The sequence below is a fragment of the Agelaius phoeniceus genome, chromosome 2 (assembly GCF_051311805.1).
Source record: "Agelaius phoeniceus isolate bAgePho1 chromosome 2, bAgePho1.hap1, whole genome shotgun sequence".
NCBI lineage: Eukaryota > Metazoa > Chordata > Aves > Passeriformes > Icteridae > Agelaius > Agelaius phoeniceus.
The window spans coordinates 116,985,708-117,013,190 of record NC_135266.1 but is presented as its reverse complement, the minus strand read 5'-3'; the positions used below and the strand labels follow the sequence as shown (position 1 = coordinate 117,013,190).

Here is a 27,483-nt window from a genome sequence, read left to right as displayed (position 1 = left end):
AACTGCTGATCTCTTTCAATTATTAAGGCCACAGCTTGAGGCAGGGACAAGGAAGAGGTTTTACAGCTTTCAGGGATCAGCTGATACCCAGTATTTAGACAGAAGGAGAGATAAAGGAAATAAATCTGTTAAAATCTGTAAATCAAGTTTCTGAGATGGGCAGAGGAAAATCAGGCAGGAACAGACGAACATGCTGAGGTTTTAGGGGCAGGATTGGGTTCAGCAGCAGCAATTCCTCTCCCTGCAAAATTCACCTTCTGCACAGGGGCCAAGGCACTCACAGGGGGCTGGCAGGCTTGGCTCTGGTCCTGTTCTCCTGCAGAGAGGACTCAAACCCACATTTTGTGCAAAAACAGCTTGTTCCCTCAGCACAGGCTGGAATCAACAGGCTGCTGTGGTGAGAGGGAGGCAAGGCTTTGGGGCCAGGGACAGCCTGAGTTCCTCTGTGAATGCTGAATTCCTGTGTGGATGCTGAGTTCCCCTGTGGATGCTGAGTTCCCTGGGTGATGCTGAGTTCCCTGTGTGGATGCTGAGTTCCTGGGTGGATCCTGAGTTCCCCTGTGGATGCTGAGTTCCCCTGTGGATGCTGAGTTCCCTGAGTGGATCCTGAGTTCCCATGTGGATGCTGAGTTCCTGTGTGGATGCTGAGTTCCCTGTGTGGATGCTGAGTTCCCTGAGTGGATCCTGAGTTCCCATGTGGATGCTGAGTTCCCATGTGGATGCTGAGTTCCTGTGTGGATGCTGAGTTCCTGTGTGGATGCTGAGTTCCCCTGTGGATGCTGAGTTCCCTGAGTGGATCCTGAGTTCCCATGTGGATGCTGAGTTCCTGTGTGGATGCTGAGTTCCTGGGTGGATGCTGAGTTCCCCTGTGAATGCTGAGTTCCCTGTGTGGATGCTGAGTTCCTGTGTGGATGCTGAGTTCCCCTGTGGATGCTGAGTTCCCCTGTTGATGCTGAATTCCCTGAGTGGATGCTGAGTTCCCTGTGCATGCTAATCCCTGCCCCACAGGCAGCCTCCTGCACCCACCCTGTTTCTCAGATCACTCCTTGGGAGGCCTCCATACAGTGAATGAGCAGGTCTAATTCTGCCCAAAGTGATAAAACCTGACAGAATCATATCTGCCAGCATTTTCTCTGGCTTAACCCATTCAATGAGTTGTCTTATCCTGCAAGCAAAGAGTGGGGAGCCTCAGGAAAAGCCCTGGTGGTGTGATCTGGGTTTATTCTCCCTGAGCAAGCGAGGGAGGAAAATTAACAATTACCTCAGGAGCTGTCCTTCAGCATCTTGGGCCTCTGACTGTGGCAGCTCTAAAAACAGGCTGCTCAATCAGCCACTGAGAGAGGGAGGGGAAAAAATAGTGCAGGAGTCTGATTCATTCCCTGCCTGGCTGCAGTGGCACTGTTCTCTTGTTGTTGTTGTTGTTGTTGTTGTTATTTTTACAGCAGGTAAAAATACCAGCCCTGCCATGTGAGTGGTGATGAGGGGGTGTTGGATTTGGCCACGTGTGGAGCAAACTGCAGCATCCCCAGCCAGGAAAGGGCTGCTGGTTGTCCCTCCAAAATGCTTCCCATGGAAGGGGGCAGGGCCCTGGGAAGATTTTTGGTGGCACTTTTTGCTCCATTGCAAACAAACAAACAAACAAAAAAAATCTCAGGTTTTGTCTGTGTTATTTGGGGAGTGGTGTGGATGGCTTAGCCTGTCCCACTTGGGGTGAAAAACTCCAGATGGAATGAAAGTGGCATGAAACTGGCTTGTGTTGCTCAGAGAGCTGCATGGATTCCAGTCAGAGAAGGGAAGCACTCAGATCACTGCTCCTTGGACAAGAGCAGGCACCCAGAATTCGGGGAAATGCTTTTGTTAGGAGGCACTGATGTGTGAGCAGCCTGAAATTAAAGAACTCCAAGAAGCCTCATTTTTATTTAGAGGTGTAAAAATACCCCCAAACTCATTTTTGACTGTGTGGATGTATTTTGAAGTTCTAAATATGTCATGTGCTGAGGTGGGTGAAGCCTGCAAGTTCCAGGGTGCAGGAGCTGCTGCATCTTTGCTGAGGGGTGCCCAGGGTTCAGAGCTCCTGGGCTGCTCACTGAAAGCAAAATGCCACTATTCTATTTATAATCCCATGCTATCATTTGGGTTGCTTTCCCTCTATCAGGAGAGCTGCTAAAAATACGCTTGCCACAAGCTCAGCTGTGAATCAGGTAGGAATATTTATCTTTTCCTCCCCCTGACAGGGGAAAACAGAACCAAATGGCAGGCTCTGGTGGAGCTTTCTCCTGGCAGAGGGTGTTTACACAGGTCCTGGTGCTGTCAGCAAGCAGCATGAGCAATGAGCCCTCTGGGAGCACCAAGACAGCGGGGAAAATGAAGTGAAAGCCTTGGTGCCTGCCACTGCATCCCACAGGAAATTCTCAGCCACCCTTTAAAGTCACTGTAGCAGAGCTCAGGCCCATGCAGGGCAGTCACTGTCAAAGGGAAGCACTGAGTGCTGTGCTGGTAGCAAAGGTGTTTCCCTGCATTCCCCTTTTCCTGCCCCCCTGGCAGCACATTCCTGCCTCCCACTGCCCTGTGCTGATGAGAAGCAGGTGAGGAGCTGAAGGAGATGAAAACCCTGGGGTTCTGGGCAGAGTTAGGGGGTGCCACACGCTGCAGTTTGCTCAGAGTGCCACAGGATCCCTCCTTTGGTACCTGCTGCTTGACATCTCGCCTTTGGTAACTCCCAGCCTGTGAATTTTTAGTGCCAGCAGTCTGGCTGCTGATGCAACATTCATGACAGACCCTGCTCTGCAGAACAAACTCTCCTTCTGGAGCCTGGGGCTGGCTCCTTCTCTGCTTTATTTCAGAGCTCAGAATCACCTTTGGCCATTCTCCCTTGGAGTGCTCTGGTACAAGCAAACTAAACATCATTTCAGTGAGGATAATGGGCCAGATTCCTCTTTTACAGAGGCAGCCACACGGAATCCAGTGGCAGAAGAGTTGGGCTCAATGATATTTTGACATCAAAGCCTTTGAAATGTGTGTTGGTACATAAATATGGTGATGAACCCGAATCTCTGCAACCTCCCCAGCTCTTGCACAAGGCTTGGCCTTGAGATTTGATGGTTAAGAAGTGATTTTCTGTGATTAAAAACAAGCTTCAGGAGAGAGCAGCCAGCCACTGCTGCTGTGCAGCTGCTTGCTGGTGAAGCCTTCCCTCTCATCCTGCCTCCCCCAGACAAGAAACAAAGTGTGAAATGCAAAACTTCCCTTCTGCAGCCTGCCATGCCATGGGATAAAGTGCTCTGGGAGCAGCCCATGGGGTCACTTGCTCCAGGGACCCACTTGTGTTCCTCTCTGGAGGCCCTTGGGGGCTCCAGGGTGGTACAAAGAGAGAAAGCAGCCCCAAGGACAGCAGGACAAACTCCCCAAGGAGCTCAGCCCGTGGAGATGGAGTATTTTAAATGCAGGGAGTGCCAACTGTGTGCTGCCAGCTCCAGAGCTGAGGAGACAGAAATATCTGCTGTGGGAACGCAGCCTGGCCTTCCTTGCCTTCATTTTTCCTAGATTTAACTAATTTCTCCCAGAGTTAGACACTCCCAGCATCTGGGAACTGATCCCTTAAGCAGAGGTGGCACTTCTTGGCACTCCTTTTGCATTTAATGCCTGAGAGCATTTTTAAGTATTTCAGCAATGAATGATCAGAATTGGCTTATGGGGGGAAAACCCATAAATAATCCTTCAAAAATCCTTGTGGTTTTTTGGGGTTTTTGTTTTGTTTGGTTGGTTTTTTGGGGTTTTTTTGGGTTTGGTTTTTTTTTGGTTGGTTGGTTGGTTTTTTTTGTTTGTTTTGTTTGGTTTGGTTTTTTTTGGTTTCTTTTGTTTGCTTTGATTTGGGTTATTTTTGTTTTGTTTGTTTGGTTAGGTTTTTTGTTTGGTTGGGGGTTTGTTTTGTTTTGTTTTGTTTTTTGTTTGGTTTTTTTTTGAGGAGCTGTGTCAGTAAAGGAACCAGATCAAATTGACTTCAGGGAGGGAAACTGAAAGTGTCCAGAGTTCCTGCTTTGTTGCATTGGAAAAAGAAACACACAAAGTGTTTGGAGACCTGCATCTCATGCCCTGTGTGATAAAGGGTTTGGGACATTGAAAACAGAACCATTAAAACTCAGTGAAAGGTGGTTCAGGGTTTGGAGCACAGGTCTGAGGGGCAGCTCAGGGGAGCCTCCTTTGGTAAAAGACAATTTGAGTTTGTATTGGCCAGAAGGGGCTCAATGAAGCATTTAGGGTGCTCAGGGAGATGGGTCCTGAAGCAGGGCCGCACCTGGGCTGTAGCAGCACACAGGGAAATGTGGCAAAGCTCCTGTTGTGCTGGTGCTGCTCCAAAAACCAGAGCTGTGCAGCTGGGGTGGGCAGAAACCGGTGCAGATGGGCCATGGGATCAGTTACCACTCTCTGCAGATCTGCTGGGAGCAGACAGATGGGTAAACAGCTTTAACCAGCCCTGACTGCACCCTGTGCTGAGGCAATATTTGCCTTTCTATCTTCTTCCTCTGATGGCTTTCAGATGCCCTCTAATATTTACCTTTTGTTCCTTTACCTTGGATCCTTTAACAGACCTTTTCTGGTGTTTGTGGTTATCCCCCCTGTCACTCCTTTGTTATTCTGATTGCCTGGGTGGCTTTTCTCCTTCACTTACAGCTGCTTTTTTCCCCTTTCCTTGCCTTTAAAGGCTTGCTTCTTCTTAGCTAATATTTCATCTACTCAGAGCTTCCAAATGCTCTTTCTCTTTGCTTTGAGGTGCTGTCCTGAGCATTGCAGTGCTTCTGTTGGTTCCAGTTTCATGTGGGGTTTTAGAGGTGGTGGGGAGGGGTTGTTTTGTACTTTTTTGTCTTTCCCAGACCGGGTTTTTTTCGGAAGTCTCTGCTTTAAGTTCCCAGCCCTGATGTTTTCCTGGAGCCCAATCCCACAGTTTGTGAGAGCCTCCCCCTGCAAGCAGTGAAGATGGGAGAGGGGAAGGCCTGAGCCCTTCTTTGGCAGCAGGAGGGGTTGATCCCAATCCTTCTGCCAGGGCAGGCTGTCCCTGCAGTGAGCCCTTTTCCAGCAGCCCTGCTTGCCCTGCCAGGGAAATGCCTTGGGGAGGATGTGCAGGAGCCCCTGGGACATTGCCAGAGGAGGGGATGGAATCACAGGGGGGTTGGAATGGAATCTTGGAGGGGTTTGGCTTGGGAGGGACCTTAAATCCCATCCAGTGCCATGTCCAGGGACACCTCCCGCTGTCCCAGGGTGCTGCCAGCCCTGTCCAGCGCCTTGGGCACTGCCAGGGATCCAGGGGCAGCCACAGCTGCTCTGGGCACCTGTGCCAGGGCCTCACCACACTCCCAGGGAGGAATTCCTGCCCAGAATTCCTTCTACTTTTAAGTTATTTTTGAATTAAATCCCTCCTGTGTAGGTAGGTCCTTGTGGTCCCTCAGATGAAGTGAGGGTCATGCTTCATCCTGCCCACTCCTCTGCCTCTGTTGGTTTGAAACTCAGCATGGGCATGAAATGAAACAAAGAGGAACATTTTGGAAAAGGCTCTGAGTCTTTCCTTCACAGCTCCCTCCTTGTGGAAGTGCTTGGCTTGCTCTGCTTGGGTTCCTTGTCTTGTTTTATTAAGCCTGGGATCTCCATCTGTGAAGAAGGTGTCTTCCATCCCTTACAAAGGCAAAACAAACAGCATGGACGTCACTGGCTCCCCATGGTTACAGCTGATGACTTTATTATCCAGATTGTCCCCTTTTTTTTTCTGCTGGGAGAAGCATGACTGTGGATATCCCAGCATGCTGATTGTTCCAAATATTGCCTGTCTGGATGGGGGTAAAAAATCAGTGTGGTGAAGACTTAGCCAAGTGTTAGAAGTCATGGATGAGCTGTGGAGCAACCAAAATTACATTTTTCGCATTGTGCTTCGTGCTCAGGCTGCATAGCTTGGGCTTTTGGGGTGATTTTCTGGGGTTTGGCATTGGACAAACCATTTCCACCCCTCAGCCTTGGATTTTAGCCGTGCAGCCTTGAGTTCTGCAAGGAGTTTGGGCGCTCACAGCAGGCTGGTTCTGCTCTCTCCCATTTGGCTCCTCCAAACTCAGGTTTATCCTTTGGCTGTGAGGAGAAAGGAGAAATTGAGCTCCAGTTCCCAAAACATGCTTAAAATGTTTCCAGTTTGTAAGTTTTCTGTAAACTTCCAGTACTTAGGGAACTCTTAGAGCCTGGTTAATTACAGGATGTACTGACAAGTGCTTGTAATGTCATTTTGTGCCTGAAGAATAGGTGGGAAGCAGAGTGTGAAAGCACTGTTAATTTTGGGCAGGATGCATGGGGCTCTCTGCTTTCACTGTGGAACTGTGTGTGCTGCTTTCATTGTACATTTGATTATAGACAAGCCTTGCACATACACTGATAAGAGTCAGGCAAAGCTGCTTCATTATTTTGGAGACTGACTCAAAATATTTTCTTTCTTTCAGAGACTTGAAGATAGAAAATCTGTTGCTAGATGAAGACAACAATATCAAGCTTATTGGTATGGAACCAGTTTGGCAATTCCAGTAATTAAAATTGTTAGTTTTATAAAGAGAGGTTTTTGAGGCTTCATAATCCCCCATGTGACAACTGCTAATGTTGCTGCAGAGAGGAGCTGAGAGAGTATAGATAGCAATCAAGCTGTTCCTGACAGCATTTTGTGAAAAAAAATCCCATCCAAATAATTCAGATTTAACTGGGGATGGGAATAATCCTACATCTCAAACCCACATCTTTCATACTCAAATGGGGAGCTCGGTAAGGAATTTAAGAATTGACACCACAGGAGTGCTTTATTTTATTATCATGATCATTTCTTATTTGCCAGGGGCTGCATTCTGCCCCCGTGAACATATGCTTCCACTGAAGTCAGTGGGAGTTGCTCACATTTTTAGCAGCTGGCAAAATGTGGCCCTATATTTATATTTGTTACATTTGCTTCCAGCACCCAGGACAGAATTGGTTGAGAGGGCTGGGAAGGAATAAAAAAGATCAACGGTGGAGCCTCGATTGTGTTTAGGTCTCAGTTGTGTGTGGAGCTTGATTCATTCAAGCTGTGCAGGCATTTCAGATTAATCCTTGCTGGGGATCGTCTCTCACTGCCTTGCAGAGCTCCCATTAATGTTAATGTGGGCATTGAAAAGAAAATATTCCTCTCGTGAAAGAAGTGCCAAACATCTGTTTGTGTTTCTGCCCGTGCCTGCATTCAGTGTCTGTGGCTGCAGCCTTAAAAACTCAACCTCAAAACCTTCCATGGGCTGAGGAAACTACTTGGCATTCAAACAGCCAGGTCAAATGGACACTCACTGTCAGGTGTACAGTAGCAGCAAATGGGGAGGATGATGAAGGAAGTCTGAAATGCACAGCTTTTACTTTGGGAATTCGGGGTTGGGAATGCCACCCCGACGGCCAGGGACTCTGTGGGAGGTAGCAGCAGAGAGAACTGTGTGCTGCCTCAGCTGAGGGCCAGGAGGGCACTGAGAGGGGGCCTGAGTCATCCCCAGGGCTGATGGAGAGCCCCTGATTCAGCAGGTGGTCTGCACCAACAGCTGATGGATTTAAGGAACTCGCATCACTGCCCTGTTCCTGGTGTCTGATTGGAGCTTGGCAGCCAAACCAAGCCCTTCCCAGATGAAGAATGTGCAGGTAAAGCTCACGAGCCAAAATGAGGGCTCCAGCCCTGTGTCTGCAGTTTGCTTTGGCTGCGTGGAGGGGTCTCCCCACTGTGGGTGGTGGGGGAAGGATAAAGAGAGGAGAAGTTTGGTCTTCCTCAGGCTCAATAAATTGTCCTCAGCTCTGCAGCCTGATGTTCAGGCAGGGCAGGCAGTGTGTGTGCTAAAACAAAGCAATCAAATCTCAGCACCCAAGTGATTCCCATGATTAGAGCTGAGGGCTTTGTTAGGGTGTTGCAGCAAAAGAAAGGCTGCAATATTTTATGCAGCCTGCCTTACTAGAAGTGATCACATCACACAGTCCTTCCCAGGAAGGTTCCTCAGGAGGGAAGAACATGTTTGGAGGGGTTAAAGTGCTGCTTCTCATGCCTGGGAGAAGAGACTGAGCTACAAAGCCATCTCACATTACCTGCTGTGGTGCCCATCATTTGTACAGCAGCAGACACAGGAGCAGCTCTTGAAAATAAAAACGTTGCTCTTGTAAGAGCTGTGCAAGGAAGAACAGAAGGTGAAATGAAGATTGAAGGTGGGATATTGAAGTCCCTGCTTGTTCATGCATTTCAGGGAGACCTGGATGCCTTGAGCCCTCAGCTGCTCCGAGGGCACCTTGGGTTTGTTCCTCCTTTTGCCTTCGTGACAAGGTGGTTTAGAACCTGCTCTCAGATATTCTTCTTGGAAGAATTCCCTCTGAGAGGACTCTTGGCAGTCTGTAAATCAGCTTGAAGCACACCAGGACTGGAGCTGTCGGAGGGAACCATTCCCTGTTATCTCCCAGCCCGCGTGGTCGGTGCCAGAGCACGCAGGGTTCCTGGAGTCCTGCAGGGACACCCAGCCCTGCTGAGCCCTGTGGAGCTCTGCTGGTCCAGGAGCTGCTGTTTCCCAGCTCCTGCCCTGCGCTGGCTGGCAGAGCTGCAGGGCTGGCCCTGCCTCCACAGCCTGGTGTGGATTCCCTGGGGTGCTGAGGAGGAGCGGAGCGATGCCACCATGATTCCCTGGCACAGCAGTGGGGCTGCTGCAGCTCCCATGGGAAAATAGTTGCTTTGGGAAAGCCAAGTGTGGCCTTTGATCTGAATTCTGGCCTTTGCTGGGCTCCTAGAAAGGGAGAGGCAGGCAAGGTTATCAGTGCTGGTGGTCTCACTGCTCTCATGGAGATCAGCAGTGCATCCTTAATAAGAACAATAAAAGCCACACTGTGACCACCATGTGCTGACACAGTGCTGATAGCAACGTCCTCATTTCCATGGCCTTGGAACCCCTGTCCCCAGCATGCTTCCATTTGCACACATTCTGCATTTCAGCAGGGGGAAAAAAAAAGGCATAGGAGCTGAAATGAATGAGCTGAACAAGTGAATAAGGGGTTGACAATTGAAGCAAATAAGAGAATGAAAAGCTCTGGTAGAGAACCCCTCCTCTGATACTGGTGGAGGGCTGCTGATTGACATCAGCACAGAACACAGCCCTTGTACCCTGGGGTTGTCAAACATCGCACTTGGAGCTGGCCTGACACAGCAGGCTAAGGACCAGCAACAATTCTGTGTGCAGATGCTATTTCCAGGAGTTTCTAAAAGTATTTCGCAGCTGACAGAACTCAGCTCAGGCCACAGCTAATGAGCTCCTTAATTAAGGTAATGGATCCTCTGCAGTATTTGTGGAAGCCCCAGGGATGATTAAGCAGTGCCCAGAGATAATTGTTTTTCCATCAGAGGGAAATTCTCCCTTCAGTTGTGACAGTGTTCTCCAGGAAAACCCCTCTTCAGCTGTGAAAGATGGGATTCCTGTCCCCCTGTGCCTGCCTGGCCCTCGGGGATGCAGGGATCCAGATGCAGGGATGCAGTTGCCACCGTTTAGCCACTTCCAGTCACTGTGATAATTGCATTTTTTTGGTAGCAAGTTTTGTATCTTTGCCTGCTTTAGTGGGGGAATGAGGCTTATGTGTCTACCCTGCTTCTAACCCCTTGAGGAACTCCTCAAATTTCACCCAAATTTGATTTTCAGCAGGGTGGAAGCTAAAGGATAGGCCAGCACTGCAAGTCCAGTGCAAATAAGTGTGCAGGTAAGGACAAAAAGCCACAAATTAATGCCTGAGAGAGGATATTGAGGAGCTAATCAGAGGTCAGTGGTGGTTTTCAGACATTCACAGAATATTCTGAGTTGGAGAGGACCACAAGGACCCACGAATCCAACTCTTAATAAATGGGATTTGTTGTTCCCTGAGCCTGCAGCCACAGCAGGGCTGCAGCAGAAAATTTGGGAGCACCCTTGGGAAGCTGCAGCCCCTGCTGCTGAGAGGCTCCCTCTGCTCTCCAGTGCCAGCCTTAGCCAGTCCCTCCTTTTTATTGCCACAAAAGAGTGTCAGGTACACGCAGGCACCAGAAATTCAAGGCAGAATTCAGGGAGAGAGCAGCTAAATCGAGAAATTTCCCCCTCCTGCTCCGAGATCTCCGTGTGCTGTTCCAGAGCTGGACCCCGTGTTTGTGCATCACCACAGCAGCCCCAGAGTTTTCCACCTGAGGGCTCATTTATACTCAGATTTTGAAGAAATTCCCCTTGACCTTGTCCCTGCCCAGCATCCTGCAGCAGTGGGGCAGCCTGAGCTGGCTCAGGGGCTGGGACAAGCTCAGCTCTGGTTGTTGCCATCCAGCTGCCGGGGAAATGGAGCTGCTCCGTGTGTGAAATGGAAAATTTGGCATGTTCTAAGGCTCCTCTTATTGTTTGTTGGCTATTTAGCACCTCGTGGAAGCAAATCGCATCAAATTTTTGCATGTGGATGAGTTGGGTTTTTTTTCTCCTCAGGGAGTTCATTGCTTTTGGAAAAAAAGAAAAAAAAAAGTTCTTTCTTTTTAACTTGTGCTCTAGCCCAGTTTGACTGTGTCTCTCTTTCATAACTGTGTCTCTGTGCCTTTCACAGACTTTGGATTGAGCAACTGTGCAGGAATTTTGGGTTATTCTGATCCCTTCAGCACCCAGTGTGGGAGCCCAGCATATGCAGCCCCTGAACTTCTGGCAAGGAAGAAATACGGGCCCAAAATAGACGTTTGGTCCATGTGAGTTCCTCCTTGAGTTTATAACTGTTACTGCAAAGAGTGGGGGCATCTCCAGCTGGATCAGGGGGCTCAGGGCCCCATCCAGCCTGGCCTGAGATGCTCTCAGAGATGGGGCATCAACCCTGTAATGGCTGTCAGACATTAAAGATGAAGCGCAGTCTCCAAAACATCAATTTTCCCTGGTTTCTTTTCCTGCCTGTTTTCTTTCAGTGGGGTGAACATGTATGCCATGCTGACTGGAACACTGCCCTTTACTGTGGAGCCATTCAGCCTGAGAGCCTTATACCAAAAAATGGTGGACAAAGAGATGAACCCCTTTCCCACCCAGCTCTCCTCAGGTAAAGCTCTTCCACGGGACTGTGGCTCCTCAGTCATGCTGCTCACCTGTTGTGCTAATTGGGAAAAGCTCCTTGGTTTTTTTTTTTCCATTTTGGCCTCTGCAAGACCTGCAGGAGTTGATGTAGCAGAATTCCTTTTGCCTTGGCTCCTGGGGAAGCACCAAGTTGTGCTGAATATGAGAGGAGGAGCAAATCTGAAATTCTGTGGGACTCCTTTGCAGAGGAGTTGGTCACTTTTGCACATCCAGAAGATTCTAGCATGGGGTAAGGGTGGATGAAGAGATTATTTTGGAATTCCAGATTCCTGGGCATTGTCATGACTGGGGTTGGGTGACAAATAACCTCAAATAACCTGCCTCAAATAACCTCACATTTATTATGTGAGGAATAATGACATGCACTCAGAAAGTTATTTTGGGACAGCCACCTGAGATAACCTCTGTGTGTTCACAAAATGCAAAACAGTTGATGTATTAGTATCAGAAATATTAATTCCTGCTTCAGAGCCACGTCACTAGGCAACAGAATCACTTTCCAGCTTGCAGCAAGGCCACTGTCAGCATTTGGAACAAGCTGGGGTTTATTTTTTCATGCCAAATCTGTTGTCCGTGGAGAGCTTCTGCCTCCTTCCCTGGCAGCCTGCTTGCAAAGGGCTTTTGATGAAATTAAAAGATCCCAAATACAAGAAAAGGGAATGGAAACCCCTGGGAGTTGAGTCACAAGGTGAATTCTCCAAGCAGAGATTCAGGGTTCCACCTCCCACCCTGTAGAAGGCCAGCCAAGAAGATAATATTGCTTTTTAGCAGGCTTGGTTTTGCTGTTTCACCCATCCCACCACTGAAGTGGAGATCAGGTTTTCTCCATTTCCAGCTCACTGTGGTCCCCAGGGAAGGCAGTATTTTGTTTATCCAGGATTTTGCAGAGGTGATGGCAAATTAATGGAGTAGGTTTAAAGATGTTAACCTTTGCCCAAAGGAGCCCATCAGTCCCTGAGCCCAGCCCAGGGATGGCACAGTGTGATTTAAGGTGACATTTGTTCCTGCCACCTTAGCCTTTGGGTCACTGGGCAGGAGCTCTGCTCTGGGAATTGTAGTGCTTGTTACATTCTTGGGTTTATGGACCTTTTATTTTAGTCAGGTCTTAATTTCCATAAATCCATCTACAAAGCAGAGAATTTTCACAGTAAAAATCTGCACTTTTACATGCCCAGTAGGTTGTCTTTCAATATTTCATTTCCTGGTCACTGAACACACAGCCCCAGCATGCAGTCTTATCCCTGAGCAGGGAAACACTTTTATTTCTGTGACCCACAATGCTGGCTGACCGTGAGCACCCAGAACAACAACCTGTGCAGCAAAACAGGGGAATTTTGGAGCTGCTGTTTGATTTTCCCACTTGGGAACCTGTTTGTCATGAAGCCTCTTGAACAACAGCTCTCTGGTTATTGATTTTAGCTGAGCAGAGGTCAGGGGCTCAGGCAGTGGGTGTTCACCTTGCATATATTCATTTTCCTTCATGGTTTTTTTTTTTCCCCTGGGGAAATCATTTTGCTGTCCCCAGCTGTGTGGCTTAGCTCTGGGAGCTTCCAGGAGGGAATTTTCACCCCAAAATTAGTTTCTCCCAGCCTGATTTTGTTGATCTGTGGCACTTCACAAGCTTCATTGAATTAGCTTGCCTTTTGGCAAGGCTGGGGGTGGAGGAGTAGGATTTTTAAAGGAGATTCTGGGTGATTTGGAGACCAGGCATGGTGGTGATGAAGGAGGGAGTGTGGGTTTGGGGAGAGGGATTTTTGTGGCTCACAGCCAATGGGATGTGTGAGGTTTTTAACACAGACACTGGAGCAAGAGGGGGTGCAATGGGAGAACAAGGATTTGTTGTTTGCTGGGATGGGGTGAAGAAAGGGCACACCAGGCACACAGACAGCAGCTTCCAGCAAGTTTGGGAATTTGGATGTAGGCTCTTCCTGCTGCTCTTCCTCATGGCTGCTGCAGGATAAGAACAAAAATGCTGGAGAGTATTTAAGTAAAGCATCTCCCTTAAATCAGTGGTTTGTGAAGAGAGGGAGTAGAAAAAAGCCCAGCTGAACTGGTAAATACAGAGGAGGAAGCCTCTCTTGCACATCTAAGCTTCTTGACACAGAGTTTCTCCAGCTGAAACCTGATTTTTGCAGCATATTGTACACTGAGGTTGCTCAGGTTGGTGGGTGTTGTCCCTTGTTGGGTCTAAGCCTGATTTCTTTAGGGAGAAACTCTCCCTTCCTCATCCTCCACCCTCCCCATCCTGTCCCATCCCACTGTGGTGTCACCAACAGGAGTTTTATTCTCTTTAAATTGCACCTAGGAGCAGTGAAATAATTGATAATTTGATAATTGAGGATTAATAATCCTTGGTAATTTGAGGAATAAAGACCAGATCTGGTTGAAACAGAGTTTATTTTCAGCTCAGAGGGGCTCTTCTTGTGAGGTTTCAGGCAGATCACTTGATTTCATTGCTCCTAGTCATGTAAGAAGCACGTGGCTTAAAAACTGAGTGTTTTTGCAGGAAACTCAGGAGGAGTGGTTGAATGTCATTGGAAGTTGAAGGTTCAGGAGAACAAAGCAGAGCCTGTTAATTTTGCTGCACTCTTTTTAATTTGGCTAAAACCTTCTGCAGCTGATTGTAGGTTGGTTGGGAGCCAGAGAATTTATCCTTGTCATGTCAAGGGGAGCCAAATTTGCTGTGTCTTCCTTCCCAGGTCTGCATCCCCTCCCTCCACTCTGCCCTGCTCCATCTCCTTCTGCTTTGATCCAGGGATTTGCCTCTGACCTGGCTCCAGCCTCTTGCCCTTGTTTGGGAATTAAATGAATTAAATGAATTAAATGAATTAAATGTTGGTTCACCTGCTCTGATACTTCAAATGAGCTCTGAGCCAAAAGTGCCTTTTCTGCTCTTCTTTGGATATAAAATACAGGCATTAAATAATGTATATAAATCATTGTGGCTGTAAATCATTGTTTGTTTCAGTTACTAATCCCTTATCAGTGCTTCCATTTTCTCAAGGACACGGGAGCTCGCAGTAAGGGAATTGTTAATTTTTAGTAGTGTGCTTTTGCTCAGGGTACACACACCTGTGTTAACTCATCTCCTGTGCCAGTCCTAGAGCAGATGACAGAGCTGATTTTTGGGGTTTTCCCTCCGTCTCTTCACAGCTGCCATAAACTTCCTGCGCTCTCTGCTGGAGCCAGACCCTGCCAAGAGACCAAACATCCAGCAGGCCCTGGCAAACAGATGGCTCAATGAGAACTACCCTGGAAGGGCACCACCCAATGTCACCTATCCAAACAGGTACAGCAGGCAGGGGAGGGGAGGAGAGGGGAAAACCTGCCAGCACGGCCCTGGTGTTCCGGTTCCACTCGTGTCACACATCCCAGGAACTGTGAATCCATCCTAAAGGTCACGGAAATTGGCCCTGGGTTGCTTGAAATGGCCAGGAGCAATACCTTGAAGTGGAAGCTGCAGTGTTTGCAGGGTGGGCTGGGTGCAGATGTTCTGATTAATTTGCTGCAGGCCTGGGAATAGGGAGGTGTGACAGGCAGTTCTGACTGATGCCTTGTGCAGGCTGACCTGGAACAGAGGCTGGACAGAGCTACAGAATAAAGCAGGGATTTATTAAAAGCATCTCCTCCATGGGTCCACCTTGGGCAGCACAAGAGCCCAGCCAGGGCTGCACCCAAGATGGAGGATGGATGGATGGATGATGGATGGATGGATGGATGGATGGATGGATGGATGGATGGATGGATGATGGATGGATGGATGGATGGATGGATGGATGTCAAGGAGTTAGGATGCCTAGGGATATCACTGGATCCATCCCCTGAAAGGTGGCCCAGCTGCCTGCAATCCCCAGGGTATGAAGGTGGCCCCTATGATGAATTGTTTCCTAGGGGATGAGAACAGGCAGAGCCATTCTCTGAATATCATTCCTCCAAATTTAGGGGACATGTGAAGCTGTAAGGGATAAAAGCCTTTAAAGAAATTCTTTCTTGCATTTTTCAGAAATAATACTATTTTGTTTCATTAGTTGATGTCCCGTGCTTGACCTACCTAGACTTTGTCATACTGGAGCTTTACAGGGACAATAATCTGCAAAGTTTTAAATATTTAAAGGTGTGGCTTGGCTCCTTTTGAGCTTGTCTCAGAAAGTACCACTGGAGTCAGCTTCCATGGAATTTCTCCAATTTTTCCTTAGTGTGCAGATATGGATAAGGTGTGATGAAATGGTGTGTGAAAAACCCACTGCTGAATTTGCAAAGGATTAATTCCTCTCTTAATCAGCACACAAGATGTTCTTGCAGTGCCCTTCCACTCCTATGGGGGTAACAACTCCCATTGTCCCCAAGACAGGAGCGTGGCAGGAAGGGAAAAACGTGGAGATAAGGTGGGAGAACAGCAGAAGCTGCATTTTCAGGAGAATATTTTCCCAGGCTTTTTATAGGCTTGCTTTTGTTGAAGAAATTCCCTGAAGGCAAGCAAAAATTTCCCATTTTGCTGAGCACTTCAAGTCGAAATTGCTTGAATTTCTTTTGCTGCCCAGATGTCTCAACGTGCAGTGGCCAAGATAAGTTTTGCTTTTGAACTTGTGAAAAAAAGACCCAACCCCAGGCATTCCTCAGGGGCAGAAGGAGTGTTCATAGGCACAGGAAACAAAGGGAATGAGTTATTTGAGGTTTCCCAGGCTGTGTTTGACATCTTGTATGAGTCCTGTCCATCAGAGCCCAGGCAGGAGTGGGAAAAGTGGGGAGGAATCTTGCAAAATAAGCTCCCTCTGATATTAGGCTTGGTATTAGGAGTGAGGAATATCCTCTAGAAACAACTGGAACTCAGCATTTCTCTGGAGATGGCTGGGAGCTGGTGGGTACCTCTGGGAAGCTGGCCAGCCCATTTAGAAGTCTAAATAGGAGCAGAGCTCTTTGGAAAAATCTGGTTTTAACTCAGGCTGAGCCAAAGCTCTGGCATTTCCACGAGACCTCTGTTCTGCTTTTCTCGCCTTGGCTGAGGCTGTTCCAGACTTTAGAGAGGAGAGAGACATAAACATGGCTGTGACAGCAGGGAAACAGCAGTGCTGCCATGCTGAGCTGCAGGAATAATCCTGTGCATCCCCTTTCTCCAGCAGGAAATTCCCTGCTAATTAGGGCAGGGACACTGTGCAGCAGGTAAGGAAGGGGGTGAAGCTCAGAGCAGTGCTGTTTGATTAGGAGAAAAGGCCTTTTCAGAGAGACAGATTTTACCCCTTTTCCTTCAAAACCAGCTCATCTTCATGATTTTCAGTGGGCAGGTGTAAGGAAACAAATGGCCTGAGCATCACAGTGCCATTTCCCATCAGGGATGGACAGTGGTCTGAATTCTGTTATTTCCTGCAGTTCCCGTGCTCCCAGATGTCTGTCCTTTCCCTGCCTGGCGTTCCTGGGTCAAAACATTTGCCATCAGGTCAAATGCAGTGTTCTCTTGGGGGTCAGAGCCTGTCAGCACAGAAAGTCTCAGTAACCAGGGTTATTCTCAGTAACCAGGGTTCCATAGGGGTTCAAAGTCTCAGTAACCAGGGTTATTCTCAGTAACCAGGGTTCCATAAGGGGTTCAAAGTCTCAGTAACCAGGAAATTCTCAGTAAGCAGGGTTCCATAGGGGTTCAAAGTCTCAATAACCAGGAAATTCTCAGTAGCCAGGGTTCCAACACCTGCCTGCTCCTGGGAGAACTAATCACCCCCAGTTACTGAGCCCCTGGGGTGTTCTGCCATGAAGGGGACATCCCAAAAACCCTGCTCTGCCTCTTCCCTGTGCAGGATTCACCTGGAGGACCTGAGCCAGAGCGTGCTGCTGCACATGACTGAGAAGCTGGGCTACAAGAACAGCGATGTGATCAACACCGTGCTGTCCAACAGGGCCAGCCACACCCTGGCCATCTATTTCCTGCTCAACAAGAAGCTGGAGCGCTACCTGGCCAGCCTCAGGGTGAGCCAGCTGCCTCCTGCCCCTGCTGGGGGAGGAGGGGACAAAGAGGCTGCAGGTGGCCTGGCTTGGTGGCATTTGGTCTGCCAGGATTACAGAATATCCCAAGGACCGTCGGTCGGGAAGTGCCCCTGTGCTGGGTTAGTTGTGCTGCTTGGAATGCCAGTACCACAGTTTATGGAGTCAGGACATCAGGAGGAAGCTTAAGAGCTCTTAAACTTATTTAGGTTTGAAGTGAAAAGTCAGTTGAAAGTTTTACCTGATGGAATGTCCCTGAGCACAGCTCAGGCCTTCCAATCTGACAACAGCATCTCAGTTTTTCTCTTCCCTCAGTCCTTTTCACGTTGCCACAATGATATTTAAAATGCAATGGACCAAATCCATCATCTCTGTGAGCTGATGCCCCTCCACTGAATGCCAGGAGTGGGTGCAGTCCATTAAGCAGTAATTAAACCTCAGTGTTCTCTAATTATCTTCCATATTTGACTTTTCTGTGCTTTTCTCTCTGCAGAAGGCTGAAGGCCAGGACAGTGTTTGCCACAAGAACCAGCTGTACCAGATAGAAAAATACAAGGCCAATAAAGACTCCTATGAGGTAAAGCTCAGCAAAGCTTGTTGCAGTGCTTTGAGAGCAGGTTGAATTTGAGCATCCTTGGTGATGGTGATAAAGTGATAAAGATTGTGGAGAAAAGAAACGCCTGTGGTCCTGCCTGTGCAGCACAAATAACTCCCTTTCAAAGAAAGAAATAGTAACTCCCAAGAGAGGAGCTAGGAAGGTGACTTTCAGGGTTTTTAAAGAAATTAAATGTTTTTAAATCTCTGTTTAGCAATCTGATGCAAACACAGGGGGGTCCATAATTTCATTCTGGGGTGCAATTTGCTGGTGTTACAAAGAGATGAAAACTGGGTGTTCTCGAGGCTCTGAGCCCTTGGTGCTGCAGGACAGAGAGCTGGGTGACAGCCAGGGTGACCCTCCTGGTGTCCTGGGCCAACCCTGCCTTGGCTGCCAGCAGCAGTGAGGCTGGATTAGCACAGCACTCTTCAAAGCCAATTTTCCCTGCTCCTTAGCAGAGGGGATGTGGGCAGCCCTCTGCATCATGAAGGAATTCCCCTGGGCAGCCAAAAGATTTAACCTTTTGCTCTGCTGCTCTCCAGTCTTCTTGCCTGCAAGCAGAGAAGGTATTTTGTATTAAATCCTGGCTGGATTTTTCTTCCCTGGCTGATTCTTTGCCAAGCACTAAAATTACAGGAGTAATGTGAGCTGTGCAAGTCTTCCCTGCCAGCACAAAGAGCAGCATTCTTGGGGAGGCTGCCTGTTCCAAAAGCTGCTCCTCAGCCCTGGATTGATTATCTAATTGCAGGGGCAGATCTGTGCCGTGGCTGGTTTTGTTTATTATAAAGGCAAGCTGAACTGCAAGCCAGATGGAAATATCAGGGCAAAGCACTCACTCTTTTCTTGAATAAATCAAAACCTTCTTGCTGGGAATGGACCAGCAGTGGGTAGACTCAATGAATGTGACAGTTCACAAAGCTCTCACAACTTCCTCAAGCTGTTCCCTGGAAACAGGGGCAGCCACTGGGAGCTGAAGGCTCCACATCCTGCCTGGAGCATCCTGGCAGGGGGTGGAGGTGGGCTCTGGGGTCCCTCTCACCCCATCCTCTGGTTCCACAGGGTTTTCTGTCACTGTAGCTGTGCTCACAAGGAGGAATTGGGAGCACTGGTCCACAGGGAGCAGAGCTGCAGGTTGCCATGGGAATAGGAGGGGGAGGGATGGTCAGCTCCAGCTCCAGCAGAATTTCTCCCACCTCTCTCCAGCCGTGGGAAATAAGGATTTGGCTTCAGGGGGGGCTGCCAGCAGCTGGGCAGGCAGGGGGAAAAGGGCAGTGGCTGTGTCCTGCCCCTCTTCTCCAGCTGCACGGTGGGCAGGGGCAGGCAGGCAGGAGTCTGTGCTCCCTCCATCTCTTTATTTGTGGAAGGGGTCTCAGGAGGAATGGCTGTCCCTGCAGGGGAGCTCAGAGGTGGAATTTGCAATTTTGAACAGCTGCTGTCCTGGTCCTATCCCCGTGTCAGATGTGGCCAAGGCAAACACCCTTTATCTGCCTTTTCAGATCCATTGCTGGGGCTCAGAGTAGGTTTGAGGGTCAAGATCAGGACAGGAAATAGCAGAGGATGATGTAATTCCCAACCTATTCAAGCTCAGCATACCGGTACAGCTCCTGCATCATGGGACACAGCCCTGCACTCTGCAGTGCAGGGGGAAACTTCTGGAACCCCCCTGAATGAAATCTTCCTTCCCTTTGCAAATACAACTGAGTGGCACCTTGGGATTCGGGTCCTGAGCCACGTTAGCACTTTCAGAAACACCCCTAAGACCATTTGCAGTGCTCATCCAGCATGAAGTAATTAATTAATTGGCAGCCCCGGATATGTGAGTTTCCTTTGCCAGGGGTGCTTTCATTGTGTGGAGTGGCTGGCTCAGGGAATGTGCCAGCAGGGTGAGGGCAAAGGCAGCAGCACTTGGCAGGTGAGGAGCTGCAGCTTGGCTCCTGCACCATCAGGCTAAAAATACTGCAGCCCTGGAAGGTCCAGAGGCTCAGGATCAGCTGCACACCTTTCCCTGGCTGCTGAGGCAGGTAATGTAGGGGTTACCAATAATAATAATAATAATAATAATAATAATAATAATAATAATAATAATAATAATAATAATAATAATAATAATAATAATAATAATAATAATAATCCCACAGCATTATAGCAGTGTTCTTGCTGCTGCTGCTGGTTTTGGTGTTGTTGCCGCCTCACCCTCCCCAGGAGTGAAGTGCCTGGCCCACTTCGTGGCTCCAAGCATGGCTCCAATGGATGGGCACCTCCAGAGGTGGGCAGGGGTGGACAGCTCCACCAGGGGCTCCTTGGTGGCTGTGCAAGGGTCACGCAGCTGCAGCCAGCCAGAGGAAGAGGAATTGCAGGGGATAAGGGATGGAGGGGGGCAAAACCACACAAGCACAAAGGGAGGCTCCTCCAGTGAGGAGGATCTCAGGTTCTTCTCTCAAGTCAACCATTTCAATATTAAAACAAAAAGCTTTGGTTTGTGAGTCACTGAAGCTCTTCTTTCCAACTCTACAACTCCTGAAAGGTTGATGAGCCCAGCAGTGCCCAGAAGTGTCTGTGCAGGGAGCCAGGCTCCATCCGAGCTGGGAATGTTCATAATAAATCCAGATTTTTGCCTCTTCATGTCTGTCTTGCTTCCAGAGCTGTTTAGTGGTCCAGGAGAAGCTTCTGCATCTTTCTTTTCTTGTTTCTCTCATGTTTTTATGCACTTCACTTTGAGGGTTTTCATAGACTCCATATCAGTGAGCTTGAAAAAGAAAATCAAGAGTGGCAGTGCATAATTACCAGACAAAACAGGCACATAACTGGGGGAAGGAACTTTCCTTCATTTTTGAAAAGACTTGTACTTGCAGTGACCTTCTAATCAGATGAGCAAAACGTGTTGCTTAAATGAGAACCAGAGAAACAACCCCAAAGCAACCAAAATATTTTTTTTAATGTGAAATAAGGCTTTGGGCTCCCCTAGAAATCAGTGGCAGGTAAAGGCTGTTAAGCAGTTTGCTGAATCCAGTGACTGAAAGAAGATGCAATGAATTTCCCCTGTAAAACAGTGCTTTGAAAATTGGCTTCCCCTTCAGAGTTCTGCTCCCAGGGTCTGTTTTTCCTCTGTCATCACTGGAGATCAAACCTATCTTCTTCTTGCAATTCCTCCTTCAGCTGCCTTCCCCATCACAGCCAGGAGTTATGGCTCAGGGAAGGGATGGCTCAGTAATTTTCTCCCCCTCCATGTCTTGTGCAGTTGCAGAGATGCTGTAAAAGCAAGGGCTGTGTTCCTCCAGAGCTTGTCTGGACAGAAGAGAAATGATTCAAAGGCTTTAAACTTCTTTAAAACTTTGCAGCTCACCTTTTTAAATCTCAGAGGGAGTGAAGAGAAATCAAAGGGGGTATTTTGGTGCTTAAGTAGGGTGTTTCAGGTATGGAGGAGCACAAACCTTCATCTGCTTTCTCCAAGAGAAAAGTTTTCCTTGTCCTTTAATTTTCCAAGACCTGCCTGAATGTCAGAGCAGATGGGAGCCATGAAATCATGGCAAACTGATCAGAGACAAATGAGACATGGAGGATTTAGTTATTCTGAGATAAATTCCTTGTAAATACACGGTGATTAATCCACCTTGTAGGTCTGGGGGTCACTGCAACTTCCCTTGAGTAAACCAAATTGTTCTTGTTTGTTTTACAACCTAAAGGACAAAAAACTCAAAGAGCAAGAAAAGAAAGGGGAGATCCTTCACCGTCAGCTCCCAAAGAAAACTGAGAAAAGTCCAGTTTCATATAGACAGCCTTCTTCCTGTCTTATCTCACAGATCCAGAACACCAAGGCTCTGCTGAAGGACCGGAAAGTCGCCAAGGCCGGGGGCTCGGACAAAGGTCAGTGGGAGCAAGGCCATGGTGGGTCTGTGTCTGCATGTGAGGTGTGGTGCTTTTGAGCCTGTCCTGTGTGCTGTGGTGCTTTTGAGCCTGTCCTGTGTGCTGTGTGTTTGTGAGTAAAAATTCTGGGTTTGCTTTCCTTGTCGCTTCGGGGGTGGTGTGGGAAAGGAGCCTGGATAATGTCAGCCCACGTGGAGGGAAATGCCCTGAGGAATCCATAGTGGTGCTCAGCAGTCAGGAGCCCTCCCTCTCTGTGTTTGACAGAATTCCTGCAGTGCTTTCAAAAGGCAGCTTCTTCCCCTGTTTACACGTCCTCACACAAAATCCTCCATGCTCACGCTGCTGTTTTGAAAGCATCACCACCCACCCTGGATCACTGAGGAACCAGAGCTGGTAGCCAAGCTCCTTCCTACCAGCCCCTGTGTTTTCCTCAGAGGAGGCTAAGGAGAATCCCTGACCTCCCTGAGGAGCCTCTGGGAGGAATGGGAAAGGGGCAGCCTCAAGGAAAGGCAGGTGGGACTGCCAAACTCAGCATCAGGAAAAGGAGGGGGGAAGTGGTGAGCAGGGAAAGGGAAAGATGTGACAGCCAGAGGAGAGCAGAGCATTAATCACAAAGGGCAGCCTGAGAGGGCTGGGTGAAAACTGCTGGCAGAGAAAGAAGTGGAGGAAAAGGGGAGTGAGCAGGAAAAATGGGCAATGCACATCTGGATGGGACACACTGAGGAGCAGCAAGGCAATGGAGCCTGTGTTAGATAGGGAACTAAATGAGGGGAGATACAGTGATGGAAAACATTCACTGAGGTGTCAGGGGGCTATTCAGAGTGGTGGCTTGTGATGCTTTCATGCTCATTGTCATGACTTGATCATTTATCATTTGTTGTGCTCAAAGTGAGAAAAAATTGCCCAAGTCATGTTTGTCTGGCGGCATGGGAACCTCTGCTGTAGGGTGGCAGGACTCCAGAGAGCTGGGCAGGAATGGGACATAGTTCCTTTAAAAAAAAATGTAAAAAAATATTTTAAATGCTCATTTTGCTCAGATTTACTGTTCCTTTTGGGAGGAAGGAACAAGGGGAAGAAAATCTAGTTCATTTTTTTCCCCTCTTTATTGCTGTTGTTCTATTTCTAGAGTCCCATATTGTTGTTATCCTATTTCTAAAGTCCCATACCTCCTCGGTGCATTCTTATGGCTGCAGATCTTCACAGCACAGACTCCTTCTTCTGCATGCTGCCCTCTCTCAGTTCAGGGCTCCTCCAAGGCTCTCCCACATTGGCCAACCTGCCCCCTTTTATCCCAGTTCTCTTCAATGGTCACGGCTGCAGCCCATCAAGGACAACCGGGACCTCTGGGGCAAAGCCTCTATACAGATATTCAAATACAATACTTCTATTTTGCTAGGACTCAAAGGCCACCTCTACTATACTTTATGTTTCTCCCTGCTCTTTTTGTTCTGAAAATCATGCAGATCTCAGCTAAAGCATTTCTCTGCTTATGGAGACTATATTTTGGCACATCTTAAATAATTTTTGCCAGTTTTAGAAAGAAATGGTCGGAATGAACTTCTTTCTACTTTTCCCAGACAAGTGTGAGATTTCATCCTGTTCACCCATTCAGGTCTCAACCCCCTGACAAGACCATCCCTCCACAAGAAATACACCTGAGATTTGTGGCTGAGACCTGAGTGGTGGCAGAGATAAATTATTTCAGATCCTTTTTAGATGATTTGAGACGCAGGGAACGGATGGAATAGCTACCAGTTAATTCAATTAGGAGGGCCTGGCAGTCAGGTTCCTTGGACAGCTTTCCATCAAGGCAGCAGAACGTGCTTGCTTGTGATTAGCTTGGCACGAGGCAGTACAAGTGTTCTGTAGGAGCTGGGCAGATCTTCTCCACGAGCTGTTTTGTTTGACTGGGCCAAATCCTGCAAAGATTTTGTTCCATTTCTTTTCAGCCCATGCTGGAGGAAGGTTCTTGCTGAAGTTGGTGCAGCAAATCTGTTCCAACTGTAACAGCCTGTGCTGGCCAGTGCTGCTACTCCATATTTACATGTGTGAAACCAGGACCAGACTTTGTTCCAAAATGCAAAGAGAGACATCAGGGATTAACTCACTGTGCTCCCCTGTGTCTCTAAGTGTGTCAGGGAATACAGGCCCAGCAAGAGCCACACAAAGTGGCACTGAGAAAAGAGAAATGTGAGATTCCTCAGTGTGTGTGTGTGTGGTGGTGTGGATATAATTAATACAAACAGCTGGAGACATCTGTGCTTTTCCTTCTCAAGTGCCTGTTTGAGTTTAAGCCTTAAGTTTTTCCTGCCTGTGAGGAAGAAGGCAGATAAATTACCTGGGAAGCAATGGTGTTAGTACAGAGGGTGAGGGAGTTGGGTTGTGAGTGCATCCCAGATTGTTTGCTGCACCCCCAGGTTCCTGTGGCTGTGGGCAGTGCTGGTAACTGCAGTGTGCTCTCCTGCTTCCTTCTCCCATTGCCTTGCAGACTCCAGCGGTGGTGTGAGCCCTTTCCACGAGCCCCTGGCAGCCAGGACAGGCTGTGTGACCTCCAGCTCTCTGGAATACCTGGAGGTGCAGCAGGCTCCCCCCAGGACCCCCCGGCTCCTCAAGAGGCAGGAGTCCCCGCAGCCGGAGCCGTCCCGCATCGGGGGCCGCCCCAAGGACTCCCCTCTCATCCTCAACATCGTGCACTCCTTCGAGTCAGTGGACAGGGAGGACCAAATAGACCACGTTTCCCCCTCTCACCAGTACAGAATTTTGGGCTCTCCAATGAATTTCCCTTACAAAAGCTCCAGTGAGAGGACACTGTCGCCACTCTTTCCCCCAGGGAGCACATCCCCCGTCCACCCCACCCAGGTCTCTTTCACCTATGAAGAGAAAGCGTACCAGGCAAAGGAGGAGGCAGTGTCCCCTACCCAGCTGGTCCCCAGCAACCCCCTGGGCAGCCCAAACTGTGTGAAAAGCAGGGGCAGGTTCCCCATGATGGGGATTGGACAGATGCTGAGGAAGAGGAACCAGAGCATGCAGTCAGCGAGCGAGAAGCCCCTGGAAGCCAGGATGCCTCAGCTGCAGCAGATGAGCCCCACACAGATTTCCTTCAACACAGAGGCTGTCAGCGGCCAGTGTTAGCCTGACATCCTGGGATTTGCACTGCTCTTCTCTGGGATCTAACCTTTTTCCCCTTTGAGCAAGAAGGGAAAGCCACAGGCACGATGCTGTCACCCCGCGGTGGTGCGGCGCAGGAAATCGGAGGTTTGCTTGCAAGGAAGGCGCTGTCCTGCATATTACAGTTGAAAGGAAAGGGCTCTGCTTGTGCTGTTAAGAAATATTCACATTTGGCATCTGACTGTACAGTAAAACACCCTGCAGGAGCTGCGTGGATCTGCATTTTCACTGCTCTCACCTGGGTGGAAGAACCACGAGCACCGAGGGTTTGGCTCCTCCAGGGAATCAGTGCCTGGCCAGGATCTGTGCTGAGACTGTCCCTGCTCCACCTGTCTGGGGCACACAGCCCATGCTGCTGCTGCAGGCATTGCTCCTGGGCCAGGACAGGGGGAAATGCCAGTACTCTGTCCAAAGTGAGCTTGCTGACAAGCCCTGCCGAGAAGATGGAGGTGGTAGAAAGCTTGAGTAAAGACACGAGTGGTCTAGCTCAGAAAAAGTGGGAATATTGGAATTCAAAGCAGTTTTTGCTGTTAATTACATAAAGTAGGTAATAACACAATCATTTTTTTCATGAAGAAAACTGTGATTATTTAAAAACAAGTGTCATCATGTGGAAATTCACTGCATTGGTCCCTGTTAAACCAAGGCAGCTTTGGACACACCTGAAGGCTTCTCTGAGGCTGCAGTGAATTAAAAAGACTAATAAAGGACACATGAGCCTGTACCAAGTCCATTTTATACTCCAAGATTGGTAATGTAGTGGTTACCAAAAATTGGGTATTGTTATGAGCAGTGGAGATTGACTTTCTTAAAAGACACCATGTTCTGTATACAAGTCTTGTTTTTCTAAGTAAATGATACATCTGAGAGGTTGGCAACATCTTTTTGGTTCTGTTTCTGTCCTCCAACCATTTCCTATAAATTAGAAGGTTTAGCCAAAGATAAAGATTGCTCTTTTCTCTCATCTGTACCACCCCTGTGCACGTGTTTGTGTGTTCAGAGCATCTCAGCAAGGCTTGTTCCAGCCTGGTTCTGCTGCCACCACTGAATGGCATTTCAAAACCCAGGAAGCAGAGGTGGTTAATTCTTGTCCTTGGAAGATGGAATTTACCACTGGTGGGAATCCAGGCCCTGTTTTCATCCATACTTTTACAAGCAATTTCATTGCCCTGTTGGTGTCCGTGAAGGTGCTGAGGGTTTCCCCTGTTTGGGAAACTTTCCTTCCAGTTCCATGAGCAGGATATTCAGAGCCTGGGTCAGGAGGGGCATAGCTCAGCCTTTGTACAGGCCTGACACCAAAATCTGCAGGAAAAAATGGACATTAATCCAAATACTGACAGATAACTGGGCTGCTCAGTGCTGGCAAAAGCAGCAGAGTGATGCCCAGAGCACCCATCTCATCCCTGCAGGTGGGACCTTCCCTCAGCACTGGGGTTTGGCCCTGGAGAGTCCAGGAGCATCTTGGACCCTTCAGTGCAGTGAGGACTCCCACCTCTGAGGGAGTTGTGTAAAATAATACACATGAAAACCCCAATATGATGAGAAAAGACAGTCCTGGAAGAGTTTTATCCATTTTCAGATCTGCTTGTGGAGAGCACCTGTTCATCCCAAGGGGGCCATTTCAACTCCTTCATTTATAAATGTCAGAGCATTTTCATTCTCTTCATGCTAAGAACATATTTGTGCTGCCAAGCCAGTGGGCAGGGACCACTGAAATCAGGGATCACTGAAATTAGGGACCACTGAAATCAAGGATCACTGAAATCAGGGATCACTGAAATCAAGGATCACTGAAATCAGGGACCACTGAAATCAGGAATCACTGAAATCAGGGACCACTGAAATCAAGGATCACTGAAATCAGGGACCACTGAAATCAGGAATCACTGAAATCAGGGACCACTGAAATCCCCTCTTTGTGTTCATCAGACTCCCATACCCGAGCAGATGGCAGATGCCAACTTGAATTGCAAACTCAGGTTTATTTGGAACCCAATAAAAGGTTGGGGGAGGCAGGAAAGAGACATGTTTTGTTTTGGGTTTTTTTTTTCCACTTGTGGAAACACAGGAAATATGTGTAAGGATCAGAATGAAAACAAATCTGAAGTATTTTATTATATTTATAGAGAATATATGAGTACTACACTGCTAAAACATAACCATGTATTCAGCATAGTCAGTAGCTATGTACAGTCCAACTGCAGTGACCACAGAAGGGGCCTACTGAATATCACAGTGGAAATTCCACGGGGGAAAAGCTGTGTTTGGTATCATTATTAAATATATGTACTTTTGGAACAAGATTGCCACAGACTGCTGACTTTGTTTGCCAGGCCACTGCATAGCAAAGAAAAAAACTCAGGAGAAAAAATACAAGGATGGGGCTTGGAGCAGCCTGGTCTAGTGGAAGTTTGAGATCTTTTTTTGGTGTTTGCCTCAGTCTTGGCACCAAACCTGTGTTGAATGTGTTTGACAGCTGAAAATGCACCTTACACTTCAGGCTGGGTGTTGGGAAAAGAGCAGTTCTGAGCTTTGGAATGGAAACACCTCTGTGGGGCCTTTCTGAGCTGCTGTGAAGCATTTACAGGAGGGTTTTGCAAACTGGCTGATCACTGGGCAGCAGTTCAGGAGCCAGAGTGGTAAAAGTGGTTTTGTTCAGGCTCTTCTGCCTGGAAAAACAGGTGTTGGATTTATTCAGTGAGAAGGAGCAGGAATCAGCAGCTGTTGCTGAAGGTGTTGGTCTTTGTGCTTCTCCTGTAAATGGGCTGC

General features: G+C 48.2%; 1 protein-coding gene across 2 annotated transcripts in view; it reads left to right on the top strand.

The window, feature by feature from the left end:
• The window catches only part of HUNK (hormonally up-regulated Neu-associated kinase), a 41,213-nt gene extending 15,621 nt beyond the window's left edge, over positions 1-25,592 (top strand). Inside the window, exons 3-10 of one of the 2 annotated variants that reach the window (XM_054655084.2) lie at positions 6,474-6,529; positions 10,609-10,744; positions 10,955-11,082; positions 14,271-14,406; positions 16,904-17,072; positions 17,581-17,664; positions 21,366-21,546; positions 24,035-25,592. In XM_054655084.2, coding sequence (XP_054511059.2) covers positions 6,474-6,529; positions 10,609-10,744; positions 10,955-11,082; positions 14,271-14,406; positions 16,904-17,072; positions 17,581-17,664; positions 21,366-21,546; positions 24,035-24,678 — 1,534 coding nt within the window. In that variant the 3' untranslated portion in view covers positions 24,679-25,592. The remainder of the gene's footprint in view (positions 1-6,473; positions 6,530-10,608; positions 10,745-10,954; positions 11,083-14,270; positions 14,407-16,903; positions 17,073-17,580; positions 17,665-21,365; positions 21,547-24,034) is intronic. The other variant, XM_077174623.1, reaches the window with a different exon arrangement.
• The last annotated feature ends 1,891 nt before the right edge of the window (positions 25,593-27,483 follow it).